The sequence below is a fragment of the Martes martes genome (genome assembly GCF_963455335.1).
Source record: "Martes martes genome assembly, chromosome: 9".
NCBI classification, from domain to species: Eukaryota; Metazoa; Chordata; class Mammalia; order Carnivora; family Mustelidae; genus Martes; species Martes martes.
In genome coordinates this window covers 68,093,782-68,111,047 of record NC_137896.1, presented here as the reverse complement: position 1 = coordinate 68,111,047, position 17,266 = coordinate 68,093,782, and the positions used below count along the sequence as shown (strand labels likewise).

The following is a 17,266-nucleotide window of genomic DNA, read 5'->3' as shown; positions in this document are numbered from 1 at the left end:
AAGGAAAGGAAAGGAAAGGAAAGGAATGGGAAAAGGCTGTGAAATGCAATAAAAATAAGTAGCTGGGGCGCCCCCCACCATGGACTTCCTGACCATCTCATGGACTATTTAGGAGGCAGACAGAACTCTTCACCCTACAAGTTCGACCTTATGTTTGCCCAGTAGCCTGGCTCTTTACTACCATCTGAGCTGCCTAGTTTAGGACTGTCACATTCCTTGTCTGAGACAGAAAAGGCTCTGCCCCTCTTTTATTTGTCTTTGCTTTACGCATAGCTTTCATTTCCTTTCTTGACCCTGGACAGTGGAGCTGCTGAACTGTCCTTGCCCTTGATCTTTTGTCCCCAGTTCTCCTTGGCTGCTGCTCTACAGCAAATGATATTGACTAGGCTTTTCCATAGAAGTTCCTGAAGTTCACAAAACTCTTGGACTACATATAGGCCTAATTTCAAAACCAGAAAAGAAGAAAAAAAGGAAGGGGGGAGGGAAGGAAAGCAATACACTCAATACATCAAAACGGAACTTTCATTCTTTTTCTTTTTTTGTCTCTCAGATACAGAGGGTTAAGTCCATCACACTTCTTCATGCAAGCAATGTCATCGCTGGTCCATTCAAAGTTGCTCTGCTTTCAGTTATTCTTTTCATCCTCTCTCTCACTTCCTTTCAACTTGCCATAGGCAACGATCCTAATATCTGCTGAGCTGTTTTCTCTTAAAATAGCTAATGTTTTGTATGTGTGTACATTTTAATTCGGCAAGTAGGTTTTTATGTCATGAATTTCTTACTTGTTGCTCTCAGTACCATGATTCTAAGATCCACACAGGCTGTTCTGTGTGCCTTTAGACTCTTGCTTCTAGCTGCTGACCTATGAGTTAGGTACGTGCTGCCCACACTACCATTGTTCCACTCAGTAATGGACGCTCAGTTTGCATCCTACCCCCTGCTGCCATAGTGCCGTGAAGGACATCCTTACACAGGTTCCCTTAAGTATCACTGTCAGAATTTCTCTGGGATGTATACCGGAGGAGAATCACAGGGCTATTATGGAGACAGTTGTTCACATTGCTAAAAGTTTCTGGCCTCACAAAAGCACCCATCAGAGAAGGAGCACCTTCAAAGGCAGTACATTCAAATGGTTACTGGCACGTCTGCTCAGAAACTGCTGCCAACTGAAGAAGAATCAGGAAGGAAGACATGACATCTTTAAATTAAAAATGTAAGTCAGTGAGAAAAACAGCTTTGAAGTCATAGAACCACATTCTACCCCTCACTTCATGAGAACACATCTAGTGGCAAAAGCTCAGTACACCTGCCTCACCCACCTGTCTCCCCGTTCTCTGGCTCCCAGGCCTCATCCTCGCCCCAACCACATCCACAAAGTTACCTGCTGGTTGCTCAGTGCCTCCTTTATGGTAGGAACTTTATTTTTATTCTCATTATGGCTGCCTTTCCTGATCTGCAGCATCAACATCAACTACAAAATTTCATCGTGCACTAGGGCTGTCCTGTAGTCACTGGGGACAGCCAGTGCATGATCTACAGCTTCTCTCACTTCTGTCCAACCTTTGCTCCTCATCCCTCAACCCTCCATCAATCAAAAGCTCTGGCAACCTCCCTGGTCAAAGCTGAGCCAAAGTGCTCTCCTGGGAGCCACACTGTGCTCCTTTCTGAGGAGGAGGCTGCTTGCTGAGAGGCTCCAGCTTCTGGGTTCCATTTGCATGAATAAACAGCTCTGAAGGGTTTGTTTTAAGCTTTTATGTAAACACTCTCCAAAATATGTTCTGTACTGCATTATTCCCAGCAATAAAGATTCTGGAATCAGAATTTGGCTGTCAGTTTTATTGATGTGGCATGGGGTACAGTAGAATACAGCTTTCTCTTCTGGAAATTTATTGACTTGGCAGTGCAGAAAGCAATAAAACTGTGTTTTTAATCAGTAAGCCAAGCGGACATGATTCCAGAAGAAATATAGGAAGCAAACATGCCACCGTGAGAAGATTTCTCCCCCCGCTGTCCCTGTTCTTCTTGGACGCCCTGTTAAATAAGTTTGGGTATTGAACAATGTGTTTGGTGGGACTGTCTTCAGGAATAAAGTCAGAGGATCAAGTTTGGATTACTTCCTCTAGGTTGTACCGTCTCTAAGAAACTGTTGAGTAAAAGCATCTCTGAAATGAAATTTCTCTGCATTAGTCCCTAGAGAGGAACTATGGGTAAGATGCTCTGTAGGAGAAATTGAGAGAGTGCAGCATTTCTCTTCTCAAGGGAAACAAGATTACAATGCCTATCCCTCCACCTTGCTCCCTGACAGAGAGTGGGTTACCTGTATAGACCTGAAGGAAATGAAATCACCATCTCTTAAGAGATATCTGCATCCCATGTTCATTCTAGTAGTAACAGCCAAGATATAGAAACAACCAAAGGGTCCTTCATGAATTAATGAATTATTATTCATAAAATTAATGAATACATTTTTAAAATATGGTAAATACACACACACACACACACACACACACACACACACACACACAGAGGGATGTTTTTCAGCCATAAAAAGGAAGCCATTTGTGATAGCATAGACACATGTGGAAGGCTTTATGCCAAGTGAACTAAGCCAGACAGAGAAAGACAAATACTGTATGCTATCACTTATATGTGGAATCTAAAAACAACAGCCAGTTTCCTACAAACAGAAGAGAATCACGGTTGCCAGGGGCTGCACGGAGGGGGAAAATGAGGAGCTATAAATCAAAGGGCACAAACTTTGAGTTATAAGACTACGTTCTGAGGATCTAATGAAAGTAGATTTTAAATGTTCTCACCCCCTCCCAGAAAGAGTTAACTATGTGAGGTGACAGACGTGTTAATTTTCTTAATCTTGGTAATGATTCCACAATGTATGTGTATATCAAGTCACCACACTGTACACTTTAAGTATATACAATTATATTTGTCGTTATTCCTCAGTTAAGTTTGGGGTGGGGAGAGAAAGAGACTGGGTTAAGAGTCACATACTTTGGCCCAATATCACACCATAGAAAGAACATCTGGGCTCAGTCTGCTTGGTCACGTTACTTTGTTCAGGCTACTGAATCTCTTTGGGATCTACTTCCTCTGCTATCAAAGGGAAATACCCACCTTACAGCATTGTTGAGTGGATAAAATAAGGTTATAGGCAGGCGTGCACAACTCACATAGCACCTTATACCAGTAGCAAGTCCCTTCTGAGACCGTAAGACATCTCCCTGATTCAAATACACTCCTGATGCAGAAGGTGTTCTTTCCGGCAACCACGACAGTCCGTTTGACAGCATCTCCCACCTCTACTTTCTTATTCCTGATACTCACTTCCCACCTGAAATATCCTTGTTCACTCCCCCCACCTCTGCCAGTGCTTGGTCCAAAACCCTGAACCACTGTAGATGCTTGATGCTGGCTGAACATTCACCCCTCTTTGCAGATGCTTTCGTCTGAGATGTCTTAACCCCAGCAGGCATACATCATCCTGTCCTGCTTTTGCTATCGCTGAGGAATTGCTCTTTTCTCAACTTTTATGTAATGCGTAACTTTTGTCTCAATTCAAGAACACTCGGATTGTTCCTCTGAATACATGTTAGTGACTGAACGGAATACCCTAGAGATGTTCCCCCAAAATGGCATGAGATGCCTATGTGATTGAGCTATCATAGAAGTCCCATGGTCTGGAGGGGAGGATGCTAAAAGGGGCTGTCTGGGGAAGATGGTATAGATCAAAACAGGAACACGTTCCTAGTTCCTAGAATCTTCCCTTCTCCTGCCTGCCTGGTTTCCAATTGTATTTTCACCAGTCACTTCTCTACTTTTCTCAAGACAGTTTATTTTCCATCTTCCCAACCAGGCCTAAGGGGCCACCCTGAAACGATTTATCAGCTCTTTATTTGGTGCCCAAGCCCTGTTCTTTACATGGCTTATCTTGATTAATCATCATAACCACCCTGTGAAGGAGGAATTATTATTCCAATTTAATAGATGAAGAAACCAAAATAGAGGGCTTACATAACATCCTCGGGATCAACTGGCCAGGTAATGGGGGAGTGGAGGTTTGAACCCAAGTGTGTCTGAGCCCAAAGTTTGGGATCTTACTTACAAAATAACATACTCTTTGATAAAGACCAAAAGTGAGTCTTGGCACATCTCTTTATCGATATAAGTTGGAATTCTACATCTGAATCCAGTTGTTGGAACTCTGGAGTTACATGTAGTTACACACACATGCACACCTACACACACACACACACACACGCACACACACGCACACACACACACACGTTTTATTCATGAACTTAAAAGGTACCCAGCCTTAAATATTAAACTCTTGGCTTTCCTTTCTTCTTTTCTAGATCACTCAACTATCTCCCTATCAAACTAATCCCATCTCAAGCTTTCAGAGGACTTAATGAGGTCATAAAAATGTAAGTAAGATACTGCATATCAAAAGACATTCATAATTGGAATAATAAATTTTTTGTAAGAGAAAACATAGTTAAAAGGGGATAATTTTTCTAGGAGAGGAACTGTGTTAAAGAAACCCCAGTATTGTTATCTTTATAATACAAATAATATCTAGGGACCTTTGAAGAAAAGTATGATTTTCAAGAGTCATTAAATTCCAGATAATTAACCTTGCTTCAATGAACTGAATGCATTTTGATAAGTGATGATAAACTTCTCAAGTAGAGAAGAAAATAGATTCTAATCATAAAAATTCTCCTTCTGCTATAGCAGTTATTCCCTTGTGTCACATTTTTAGATAACACCCACACAGAAGAAAATGTGTTGGAGGTTTATTGTGCATCAGAAGATAATCTTTATATCTAAAATATAATAAGTATATGACAAAAACACAGTATTTATAGCTGTATTGATAAAAGGCCTTCACCAAAAGTGTAAAGCAACCCGATAATACAGTATGATCTCACATTTCTGTCAGATGTAACTTCAATCCTTTCTCCCTGGGTCTCAGCCTCTAGGGCATAAGACACCATACACGAGAGAGAACTTTCTCAGGAGTCTGGTTTTTCAGCATCCTCCTTAATGTCAGCCCACGTGAAAGGACCTCAAAGGCCATTTAGTTCCTAGAGAGCATCTCTGATCTTAACAATCCATGGGGCTTTCGAAGCCAGTTTACATCACTAAAGATGCTGCATCATCAATCCTAACTCCTTGGGGAATCTCTGACTGCTCTTTAGGGTATTAGCAAGCAATGAGGATATTAAAAATAATTCCCCAAGAATTACAGAATGTCAGTTTCCTTGAACCTAACCCTTACTCTTCTGGTCTCAAGTTTAAATGTTGAGTTTTGATAACTTTTAATGCGTTAGACCTCCTCATGAGAAAAGCAGCCACAGCTAAAGAAACAAACCATTAGGTACAAATAAAATGAATCAGTCCAGGAACAATCCATTACTGTGTTGTTCATAAAAGACATTAACTGCCTTAGGCTCAGCCTTTCTGTGGACTAAAGCTCTTGAGTCTGAAGGCTTCAGTGAATGTTAACCTTAGAAACACTCATGTACAATTTGTGAATTTGAGACTTTTTTCTCAGCTGGCAGCAAATGGTAGCTTATGCTGGGATTTTAGGGTAACATTGACATTCCCTGCATGCCTGGGATGGTATATGGCAAGGCTAGTTCCTTTACATTTGTGTCTTTTTAAAAAATCCATTCAGGGATGCCTGGCTGGCTCCACTGGTTGGGCACCCAACTCCTGGTTTTGGCTCAGGTTGAGATCTCAGGGTTGTGAAATGGAGCCTCACATAGGGCTCTATGCTCAGCATGGAGTTTGCTTGGGATTCTCTGCCTCTCCCTCCGCCCTGCCTGCCATTCATTCTCACTCTCTAAAGTAAATAAGTACATAAAATTTTTTTTAAAAAAAGATTCCATTCATTAATCCATCCATCCGTTCATTCATACTCTATTCACCAGGCAATATGAAGTCAGCACAGTTTCTGAAGTGGACAGGACATACTCCTTATCCTCCATTTGGTAAAAGGAAAAAAGTCAAAGAAACAGACAGTTATAACCCAAAAATGATACTACATGCTAAAATTGACCACCTTGCAATTGCCTCAGAGCAGGATTTGGGGAAAAGAAAAAAGAGTTATGAAACAATGAATTGCAACCCAAATTAAAACCTCACTAGAGTGACGGAGCTGGGAATTTGGACATCCTGATTCTTGTCCTGAACCTTCCCATAAGCATTTTTTGCCTCTCCTGTGGAGAGTTTCCGTTTCCAAAGCTGTCATAGAAGGGAATCTGACTAGATTTTCTTAAAAGACCTGTCCAATTCTAATAATCTGGAGCTCTGAGTCATACATAAACAAGAAAAAAACCCTGTCACACAAAGAGGGGCTACTGAAACCTGCATTTCAACTGCACCTGGGTTATAGATGCCCGTCAATGCTCCTAGAGGGAGATGGTAGCACTTTATGACGTGAGGACGATGGGAGGCATCCCTGTTCTTTTTTAATAGGACACACTGGAGCCCCAGTTCTTGGGTCACACACACAGGTTATTATGATGCATGCATGGTCATTTCTTTTACGTTTCTTTCTTTCTTTTTCTTTTTCTTTTTTTTTTTTTTTTTCTCTCCCCTAGTGAAATCTCTCAAAGTGATTCTCTGGAAAAGATAGAAGCTAATGCCTTTGACAACCTCTTCAATTTGTCTGAAATGTAAGCATCAGTTAACAGATAGTTTATTGCTGTACACTATTACCCTTGCTGGCTAGAGCCCACTCAGTATTTGTATCCAAGCATCCACTGCTAGGAATCCAAGAGGAAAAGACCACAGCAATTACTAGGTCTGGGAAGGCACTAATTTCTCTCACTGCAGTGGCCTGAAGGTTGCCATGGTGACAACTGCTTCTCCCTGGGAGCTGTATAAACTCTGAAACATCACAACACAAAGCTGGAAATTAAAATTGACATTGTGGAGTCCTGCCGACTAGCTCTTACCTTATGGAAGGGAGGGTATGAAGTACCTGGGATAGCAGGGAAATTTGAAAGGGAGCTTAGAGATCATGAATTAGTTCATTGAGCACTGTTTGGGCATCTTCATTTATTTAGTAAATGATTCTTAGAAATCCATGTAAAACCCTGTGTTGGACATGTGTGTGCTATTTGTTATTGTGATGTTTTAGAATTGATACTTAAAAACAGTTCTTTCCAAATTATTATTTTCCTCCAATATACAAAAAAGATGGGCAAATGGCTCAAATCAGTTTTCAGGTGATGAACTGGTGGCCCAAAGAGGGTAACTGACTTGCCTGATGTCACACAGCAAGTCAGTGTTAGAGTCGGGGCCAGGAATTGGGTCATGTGACTCCCAAACCAGGCTTCTTACTGCTGCCTTATTTGGCTCAAACCTTAACTTCTAAAAAATGTCACCTGCATAGGACTTTTGAAAGTTAAGAGAAGGGGAAGGATATTAGCAACAAACATTTTCTACACACTTATGTCTGGCATTTATTACCTTAAGGTTGTGTTAATCCTCACAGTTCCCCCTGCAAAGTGGGATCATTATCCCTGTTGTTCAAGGGAAGGAATGGAGGCTCAGAGAGGTCAGTAACTTTACCAGTGTGGCACAATGGCAGGGCTGAGATTTCACCCTGGCCTGTCTTTCTTCAAAGCTCATGCATTTCCCACCACACCACAAGACCTCCCTACGAACGGTCCAATTAGCAATTATTTAAAGAGAATAACTGATCGATAAGAATGTGAGTACCCGCCACATGTCCAACCAAGGGTCAAGTGCTGCTGGAATACAGAAGAGATAAAAAGCAAATCTTCCCCAGGAGATGACAGTATACTCAGGGAGGTGAGAATACCTCATCAACTGATTATGGGCAAATCCAAAATAATGGATATTCAAATGCAGATTTATAGTCTGGACTTGGCTATGAAGTAGAATTTATGGGGAGGGGGTAGGGAAGTGAAGGGTAGAAGTGGTCATCGCCATTATAAATGACAGTACTATCCTAGACCTAGAAATCTGCCCGTCATAATAAAGCACAGCTTATACTGAGAACCACCAGAATAGCTTAAGATAAATAAATTGCTCATGATGCAACAGAAAGAAAAATAAAATGCTCTAAGGGAAAGTTTATGGACTTTCCAAGGGAAGGCCCTGAGACTAGGATATTAGGTCCATACAAGCTCTGTTTCTTCACAGCTGTACCCCCAGTACCTAAACAATGCCTGACACATGTAGGTGCTTAATAAATGTTTGTCGAGTGAGGGAATGTATGGACGAATAGTTTAAGGTCAGACTCCAAAAGCTCTTTAAAAGTTCCTTCCACTCTACCTACATAATACTTTATATGATCCACAGTGGCTTGACTAAGTTGTTAGTCAATTACAGTAATTACAGTAAATAATGACAGTAAAACATCACTCACCTCCAAAGAATCGAAAGGACACAAAAGGTGGAAATAGGCACCAGTGGTGGGTAACTATAGTAAGGGGGGGACGAACACTAGACTCGGAGTCTGAAAAACTGAGTTCACTTCCAAGTTGTGCTACTTCTTAGCTGCGTGACTAGAGATAAATCATTCAACATCCTTGCTTCATCAACTATACTGATGATTGTTAACACTGGTTAAAGCCTTACCTTGAACCAGAAACACACATTTACTTCTCAAAAACTATCCTATGAAGAAACAGAGCTTTAAATGATGCATCCAAGGTCATACAATTACTAAAACCAAATTGACTCCAGAACCCCTCCAAACAACGAACACACTATATTTCCTCTATCGAACAAGAGTAATCATCATTTTTTCAGGTGGTTGTGGCATGGGTAAGAGAGTCAAAGTCATTTACTGACCTTGAATCCAGAGTAGACAGGAAACTGTGGCTACTTCTCAAAGAGTCAAAGTCACTGGAGATGTAGGGAGGAGGGCCATCACACCACTGTGGAATCATGGCTGTACTTTTATAATTTACAAAGCCCTCCCTACATTATCTCTAGCTATTCTATTACTCACTACATACCAACCTATGAGGGAGGAAGATAGCATATTATTATTCTAATTTTATAGAAGGTCACACTAGCTCAGGGAAGTTAGGAAGCTGTGCATCATCACACAACAAATTACCTATTACAATGGGCATAAAATTCCCCCAAACCCAAGCCCCTGGTCTGATCCAAAGACTGAGTGCCTGTCTGGATCATTGGTCAGTGGGGCTGCCAGCCCAGTCTGAAGAAGACCAGTTTGCCTATAAGGGAGAATAGCCAGTCTGCCCATCCGACCTGGGAGTTGACTCTCCCATCACCCCCAGCAAGCAGGCTCCATGGTGGGGCAGGATCCACTTGGTCAGGAGTCCTGGAAGTTGGTGCTGCCTCACCAAGTGGGGGTGGAACAGACTCCCAGCTGTGATGTTTACACCTGCCTCAGAAAGAGGTTGAGAGCAGAGCTTCCTGGCAAGAGCCAAGTGGCTCCCACCATGCAGTTTTCATTCCCCAGGCTCTCAGGAGCTCCTCTCAAGCATACGGAAGTCACTCGATTTTTATTGATGCCATTTCCAGCCAACATCTTCTGATAACTATGGTCTTGTACATTCCAAACAATACATATTTCTTAAACTGCTCCTTCTCTCTTTACAGACTGATCCAGAACACAAAAAACCTGGTGTACATCGAGGCTGGAGCATTTAGAAATCTCCCCCGGTTAAAATACCTGTGAGAATCTTTCCTTTTTGAGCAACTGGGGAGGGAAATTGGGTATCTGATGAAAATTAAAAACAGTTAAAATGTTGGGAAGAATTTTTTAACTATATACTTAGCATTATTTGCACGTCTGTCTTCAGCCTTCTGATTAAAATTTAATCAGCATTTCTTGTCAGCTACCAGGCTGGGTGCCTTCAGAATCCATCTAACTGGATCCCAACATTTTTGCTCTCCAAAAAGCACACGAAAAGAATATCACTCCCTTTGCAATGATTTTCAAAACTGACAGTGGGAATGGGGAGGCAGGGTCATGACACTTGAAAAAGAGTAAATCGGAATCTCTAAGGTGAGGTAGTGATGCAGACAGAGCACAGGTGAAAGTAGAGGAGGCAATTCTGATTGGACACCCATTCCTGGTTAAGAATTACTGATGCAAAAAAAAAAAAAAAAAAGAATTACTGATGCCTTCATCTCATTTGTTCCTTTATGCATTAAGTGAAAACTTTGTAAGTACTACCTTGAGGTAGGCACTGTGCCATATAAACTAAATCACTGTTTTCTATTTCCCATTAAATCTTATTAGGTCTATAGTTAGAATTCTAAGTTGAGTACCCATGGTAACCCAGCAGATTCATTGCCTTGCCAGCAAAACCAAAATTCCTGAAACTTAACACAATCTATAAACTGATCACTATGGATCTTCTCATAGGTCAAGCAGTCAATAATTCACGCAGAAAAAATTAAATCCCTCTAACACAGACATCCTCTCTTCTTCCTGAGAAGTTAAATTTCATAAAATCTCCAGAGAGTGGAAGTCCACAACTCCCACCACCTTAAAAAAAAAAAAAAAAAAAAAGGAGAGGGACGGGAGGACATCTCTCTGGGTCTGGTGTTCATGTCACCTGTACAGCCTTGCCCTGGGGCCTCCTACAGGAGCTGCTGCTGGCCCAAGCCTAGCCCCTTCAGCAGCTCTAACCCTGAACAGCTCCTAGCCCAGGTATTCTTCTTTTCCAGGCCTCTGAGGCTGTGCAGGACACATAAGCATTTGCAGTGTCAGCCACTTTAGAAAAACATAAGGAAAAAAAAAAGAAAGAAAAAGAAAAACATAACACCAGAACCAAATTTGACCACTGCAGTCCCTTGTTATCCAAAAATCACTGTCTCCATGAAATAGCATTTTCGCCCCCACAAACAAGTGATAGTCCCCCAACCCCAGTACACATTGCTGTCTAAGTTACAATGCCATCAACAGCCACAGAGAGGGCAAGGATTCAGCGCCATCTGGGATTATGGGTAAGAAGGAGCCTCAGAAAGAGCCAAAGGACAAACCTGGCTTCCTTCCATCGTCACCGGATTGAGAGGAAGTTTGTATCAGTTTCTGCAGTCCTGTATAGGTGAATCTAAAACTCGGCTAGAGGAAATCCAGATGCCTGGACTAAAGGAGTCTCATTCTTGTGTATAAAATGACTTTCAGTTTAACCTATCACTGAAGCTTCTCTCTTCTTTGAAGCTTAAATAATAGGTGGGAGGAAGAAGAGCCCTGAGTAGCTCCAATAACCAAAAGCATGTACAGTGATTTCAGTAAGTTATAAGGAAGAACTTCCTGAACCACAAGGCAGCTAAAGAAAAAAAGATTTTTAATAATGATGGATATGGATTTCTCATATGGAGGTTAATACTCCTAAAAGGTTTGAGTTAAAATCTATTCCAAAGTAGAGGGATGCTTTCTAGAACTATCGAGAGCAAATTACCAAAAAGGAATGGGATAGAATACAACAGAAATATGCAATTGATACAATAGGAAAAGACAGGCTGGAATCATAAATATAAAGGACAAAGACCTGAGAGTTTAGTCCCGGCCCCTAGATCTTTAAACAGGCATCTTTAGAGCAAGTTCTCCCATAGTGTTAGGGGCTTTAAAATTCTGCCAATCTTCAACAGCTGAAAGTGCTACCAATAAAGCCAAACTCAATATTTTTTTAATGTGAAGATAGTCTTTTCAAAGTGCCTTTGTACTGCATTTATCTTTATGCCTTAAAAACAATCACTTTTACACTTTTACTCACTCTCTGCCCACATCCCCACCCTGCCCCAAATCACAGGAGCATCTGTAACACAGGCATCCGAAAGCTTCCAGATGTTACGAAGATCTTCTCCTCTGAATTTAATTTCATTCTGTAAGTACCAGGCTGATTGCTATGCGTAACAGTTTCCTATTTGCAGCTAAAATTTGGAAAGTAAATATTTCTCATTTTATTCCTCCAGGGAAATTTGTGATAACTTACACATAACCACCATACCAGGAAATGCTTTTCAAGGGATGAGTAACGAATCCATAACACTGTGAGTAAACTCCCAGATTCACGTTCTGCCATTCAGGCTCCTGCTATTCTCGCTTCTAGCTTGAGGTGAGCTCTTTCTCATCTTTTACCATGTTCTTCATTCACTGGTAACGTTTTTTATGACCAAAAATGCTAACGGTGAGAGCAGTTGTGCAGAATTGCGGCTCGGTCATGTGTTCACACAACCACCAACCAAAGCATTCTGTTTAAAATTAATCAGACAGGCCCTGCGGATTGACAGTGACCAAATTTTCAACTAAGGAAATTGTTCACTGCATCAGTGGAACACTTTGAAGCTGGGAAGAGACAGCCAGAAGGGAAATGGCTGCCCTGGTTCAAAGAGCACAGAAATTTCAAGTTTCAAATGAAAAGTTTGGAAAGATACTCTCTAAGTAGGTAGGACAGTTGATCGATAGAGCCTGCATTCACTCGTTTACTCTCTCTCTCTGACTTTTTACTTTGTTTCTGAAGAGCACCATCTTTACCCATTCCCTACATCCCCTAATACCTGAAAATAGTATCTTTTTATTTGACAGCCCCTCATCGGGTTACCAGGTTCACAGATCCTACCCCTTTTATGCTCTTTCCTAAGGCCTTGCTGTTCAAAGTGTGGTCCATAGACCAGCATCTACTGCATCTTCTAAGAGCTGGTTAGATATGCAGACTCTCAGGACTCAGATCTACTGACTTGAAATCTGCAAGTTCCCAAGTGATTCATATGCACATGAAGTTCACAGGGCAGTGTACTAAGATAACCCAACCCATTCTCTTCACTGTTCTTCTGCCTGACTTCCTTCCCTCTGGGGTCCCTGCTGTCTGCACCCGCCTTTGCCCCACCATTCGGAAGGAGTGTTCAGGGCACCATGTCTCACTTATATCCAAAATCCAGTGACCCATACCCAATTCTCTTCCTCACATCCATCTCCCTCTCACTCTTTTGCTTTGGTTCCAACCAAGGCAGGGTTATAATGAGTCAATAAATGAGCTTTCCCTTAAAGAAAGAGAGAGCATGCATTGGATGACCCCAAATGAGGAGGTAGTTGTAAAGCAAGAGAAGAGACCATCTGAGAGAACTTTTTTTTATATCATGGATTTTAAACGTTGGTATCAATGTACATTGCATTTGAATAGTACTTTTTACTTTGTGTAGGTATTATTTCACACATTTACTTGTCACGTTACAAAGCTATTGCCCATGCAGACCCAGCTCAGAGAATTGCAATCGAGGGAATACAGAACAACAACCAAAATAAAAATTTCTTTTTCAAGATAAATTCTTTACTTGCAGCTCTTAACCACAAGGAAAGAGACAGGAGATCCTAGAAAATCTTCTCAGCCCCTCTACTTCCGTCACACACTAAAGCTCTTCCAGCTCTGTTTTATAAAGTATTTCCAACTTATCGTTGCCTGTATCTAGAACTACTCATTTATCATATCCCCTGTCAGAGACAGAGCAAAGACTACATGGGGAGGTACCACATACCTTAGGACTGGGGTCTTCCTCTGGCTCTAGTGAGAACACAAAAGACATATGATCCATGTCTTTAAGGAGCTCAGAATCTCAATTATGAGGAAATGGAGAAGTTATGGGGGCAAACTTGAAACAATGAAAGAATAATACAAACCAGTAGATATTCACTGTTAGAGTATATGTTATGCAGAAATGAGAAGTCTTGGAGAAGTCCTCTTGGGCTGGAGAGTCAGAGGAGGCTGCATGGTAGAGCTGAGACTTGACTTAGACCTTGTACTCTCAGTAACATTGGTATGGGCAAATGTGATAATAGCAGTAATATTTATACAGCACTTAGTAAATACCTGCACTGTTTTTAGGTACTTTTAAAAACTTGTTTACATATCACAGCAACCCTATGAGGTAGGGACTATCAGCTCCATTTTTAGAGGAGGAAACCAAGGCACTACAAGGTTAAATAATTTGCCCAGGGTCAAGATTTTAGACTCCATCAGCTCCAGAATCACAGTCTTAACCGTTATGTGGTACCACCTACCGAGAGAAGGGGAGCGAGTAGTCTAAGTGAAGGGACATCATGAGCAAAAGCATGGCTGTGGGAAAGAGGACAATGGGATGTGTCTTACTCATGGGTGAGTACACACCCAGCTTAAGGAACAGGAAATAGGTTTAAATAAAAATGGCAGGGGTGTAGGAGACATTGGATTGCTGAGTCTTGAATGCTGGGTAAAGGATTAAAAGCTTAGAAGTAACTCTGACAAAATTATTAAGAAGAAACCATCAAATAGAGTAGCCTTTATTTAAAGATCACAAATATCCAAGACTTCCTTTGATTTTGACCTGAATCTAAAAATAATCAGGACCCAAACGGTACTCATCCCATAAGAATGAAGTAGAAATGATATGAATGAAAGGACAGAAGATGTGGAGAACAATCAATAAGAAAACAAATGTTGGGATGACCTACAGAGTTCTGTGAGCTCCCAAGATTGGACCACCTCACCAAACTCAAGGAATAATCAAAGATTCCTTTCACACATCACATTTTAGCATATGCACATGAGAGCTGCACAGTATTTTTATTATGGGGCCATTAACTTATGTTAGTTATGATTTCAAGAAGAATAGTGCCTACCAGCAGGGCATAATTGCCCCACCTCTGAAGTTAATGAGGAATGTAGATTCATCTCTCCTAATGGGCCCAGGGGGCATTGTACTTCCGTCCCCCTCCTCACTCTCAGCCCTTCATCTGGAAGGGGAGTGATTAGTCATTTGCTTGGCACTTGTTCTCAGCTGAATGGGCCCTTCTGAAAGTGAAGGATCCTGTGGAGCACCGTGTTGGAAAAAGGGTATTACACTTAAAGAGGAAAGCCTTATTTTCTCAGCTATAAAGTTCAACTCCCTAATTAGAAAATAATGAAAGCAGGCCTTCTCTCTTCATTATTAGTAGTATTTGAGATTTTGCTATTTGTGGAACCTTTCCTGCCCTCCCCCCACCCCAAATCTTTACCAACTGTGAGCTCATTTAATGAAAACAAAATACTTCACTTGATGCTGGAGAAGCTCAGTGGGGTTAATGCTAAAACTATGCATTATACTCTTATGTCCCTTTATAGCCACTTTGGCTTTTCATTAAATCTCCTCAAGAGGCCACCTGGAAATGTACCCCCTGAGTGAGCAGGATTTGGCTATACCACCTTTAAAATATTCTAGATGATTTGTCATACCAGTCTCAAAAAAGAGACAACTTTGATTCATGTCTGAACTCCACAAAGAAAAGTAAAGGTCATGGCAACTAATTCTCAGAGAAAGAATGCCTGGCAAAGGACAGCAAGATTCCTGGCTGCCCCTGTGATGAGCCACACCAAAGAGACTGTTGGGTGTTGAAACAGAAAACCTGGGTTCTAGTCCTGGACCTGTGTCTAATGACCCTCAGTCAAGTTACACCATCCAGACATGGCTCTGTCTCTATGTATCCAATGGGATTATTAATACCTCCTTGTGCAAATTCAATCACATCGTGTCAACTACACAGTACCACCATGATTAAAAGCTCATATTCAGCAAGCCAGTTGTTATTAGACCATCCTGAAAACATCATGTCTTGTTATCTCTTTTTAAATATATTTTATTCTAAAATTTTCAGTGGACAAGTGGAGTTGCTTTCCATTTTTCTTTCCAGTAACAGCCCTATACATCTTACCTAGATTTATTGACTATTAGCAGTTAGCAACATCCACCCCATCTCTATATATGTAAATATATACAATACATTTCCTTTTGGCCAAACTATCCAAAAGAAGTTTACAGATATTATGACACTTCATACCTCAAATACTTCAGTATGTATCTCCCCAAAACAGAGACACTGTTCATAACTACACCATTACACCCCCCCCAAAAAAACCATGACTTTAATGACATTGTCCAAACTACAGTCTGCATTCCAATGAAAATATCTTTTATAGAATTTTTTTCAACTCAGAATCCAATCAAAATTTTATGCATTGAGGGGCACCTGGGTGGCTCAGTGGGTTAAGGCCTCTGCCTTCGGCTCAGGTCATGATCCCAGGGTTTTGGGATCAAGCCCACATTGGGCTCTCTGCTCAGTGGGGAGTATGCTTCCCTCTCTCTGCCTGCCTCTCTGCCTAGTTGTGATCTCTGTCTGTCAAATAAATAAATAAAATATTTTTTTTTAATGTTCTTTAAAAAAAAATTTTTATGCATTGCACTTTCACTATTATGTCCCTTAGTCCTCCCAACCTCACCTCCTACCCCACCCACTAAGATCTCCCCAACTTTCCTTTGTTCTCTATGACACCGATTCCTTGAAGAAGCCCAGTTCAGTTGTTTGGATTCATCCGACTATATTGTCAGGATTAGATTCAGGACAACATTGCTGCAAGAACATTGCAAAGGGCGTGTTGTGTCCCTTCCAGTGCATCAAACCAGAAGGCACTGCATGCCATGCTCCTTAGCCATTTGGTTGAAGTATGACTGCCAGACATCTTCATTGTAAGGGCATATTTTTCCCTTTGTCATTAATAATAAACCATGGTGGGACACGGTGAGTTGGTACAACTAGCCCATTGGCCAACATTTCATCCAATGGTTCCATTTGGTTTTTATGCAGGGAGTTACAAAGCAGAAGTTTTAAATTTCATCATTTTTCTACACTTACTACCAGCACTCTTCTGTTAAAAAAAAAAACAAAGAAGAATCATCTCCTTCTCTCTCGATCTCTTTTTTAAATATCACTATAGAAGTAGATTTTTCAAAAATTTAATTCAATGTATTATAATCCATTGCTGTCATCATTCTTTTGGATGCCTGTCATCTTTTTGTTATTACCTATGGTGAAGTCATATAAGATGACATGAACTTGGCTGAGAGAAACATAACAACTCAGGGCTGCTGAAAGGCACAAGGTATGCCTACATCAGAGAGAGGATTCCCGTGCCATTGAGACTGTGAGCCCCACAGAAATAGGGGAATTCTGATGAACATTCAAAACTAAAGTCATGGCAGCACAAAGAGATCAGCCTGGTGACAGTGACTGACTGGTCACAAGTTATCCATACAACCATGGCCAGGGCATGTACTCAGGAGGGGTCTTCATACACTTCATACACAGGATATTAAAAAATATCCTGCAAAATACCACAGGAAGAAGAAAGTGATGAATTTAGGATCCCTGTTCTTTAGGTAGGTATCGGTATAGTCATTTGACAAATATTTGCTTATAGATACATCACCA

At 41.1% G+C, this 17,266-nt stretch overlaps 1 protein-coding gene across 1 annotated transcript in view; it reads left to right on the top strand.

The window, feature by feature from the left end:
• LHCGR (luteinizing hormone/choriogonadotropin receptor) overlaps positions 1-17,266 on the top strand; it is a gene marked incomplete at both ends in the record, with an annotated part of 52,888 nt that overhangs the window by 13,655 nt on the left and 21,967 nt on the right. The window contains 5 exons of the mRNA XM_080814384.1: positions 4,374-4,445; positions 6,630-6,704; positions 9,637-9,711; positions 11,802-11,876; positions 11,965-12,042. Of these exons, the coding sequence (XP_080670510.1) occupies positions 4,374-4,445; positions 6,630-6,704; positions 9,637-9,711; positions 11,802-11,876; positions 11,965-12,042 (375 nt within the window). The remainder of the gene's footprint in view (positions 1-4,373; positions 4,446-6,629; positions 6,705-9,636; positions 9,712-11,801; positions 11,877-11,964; positions 12,043-17,266) is intronic.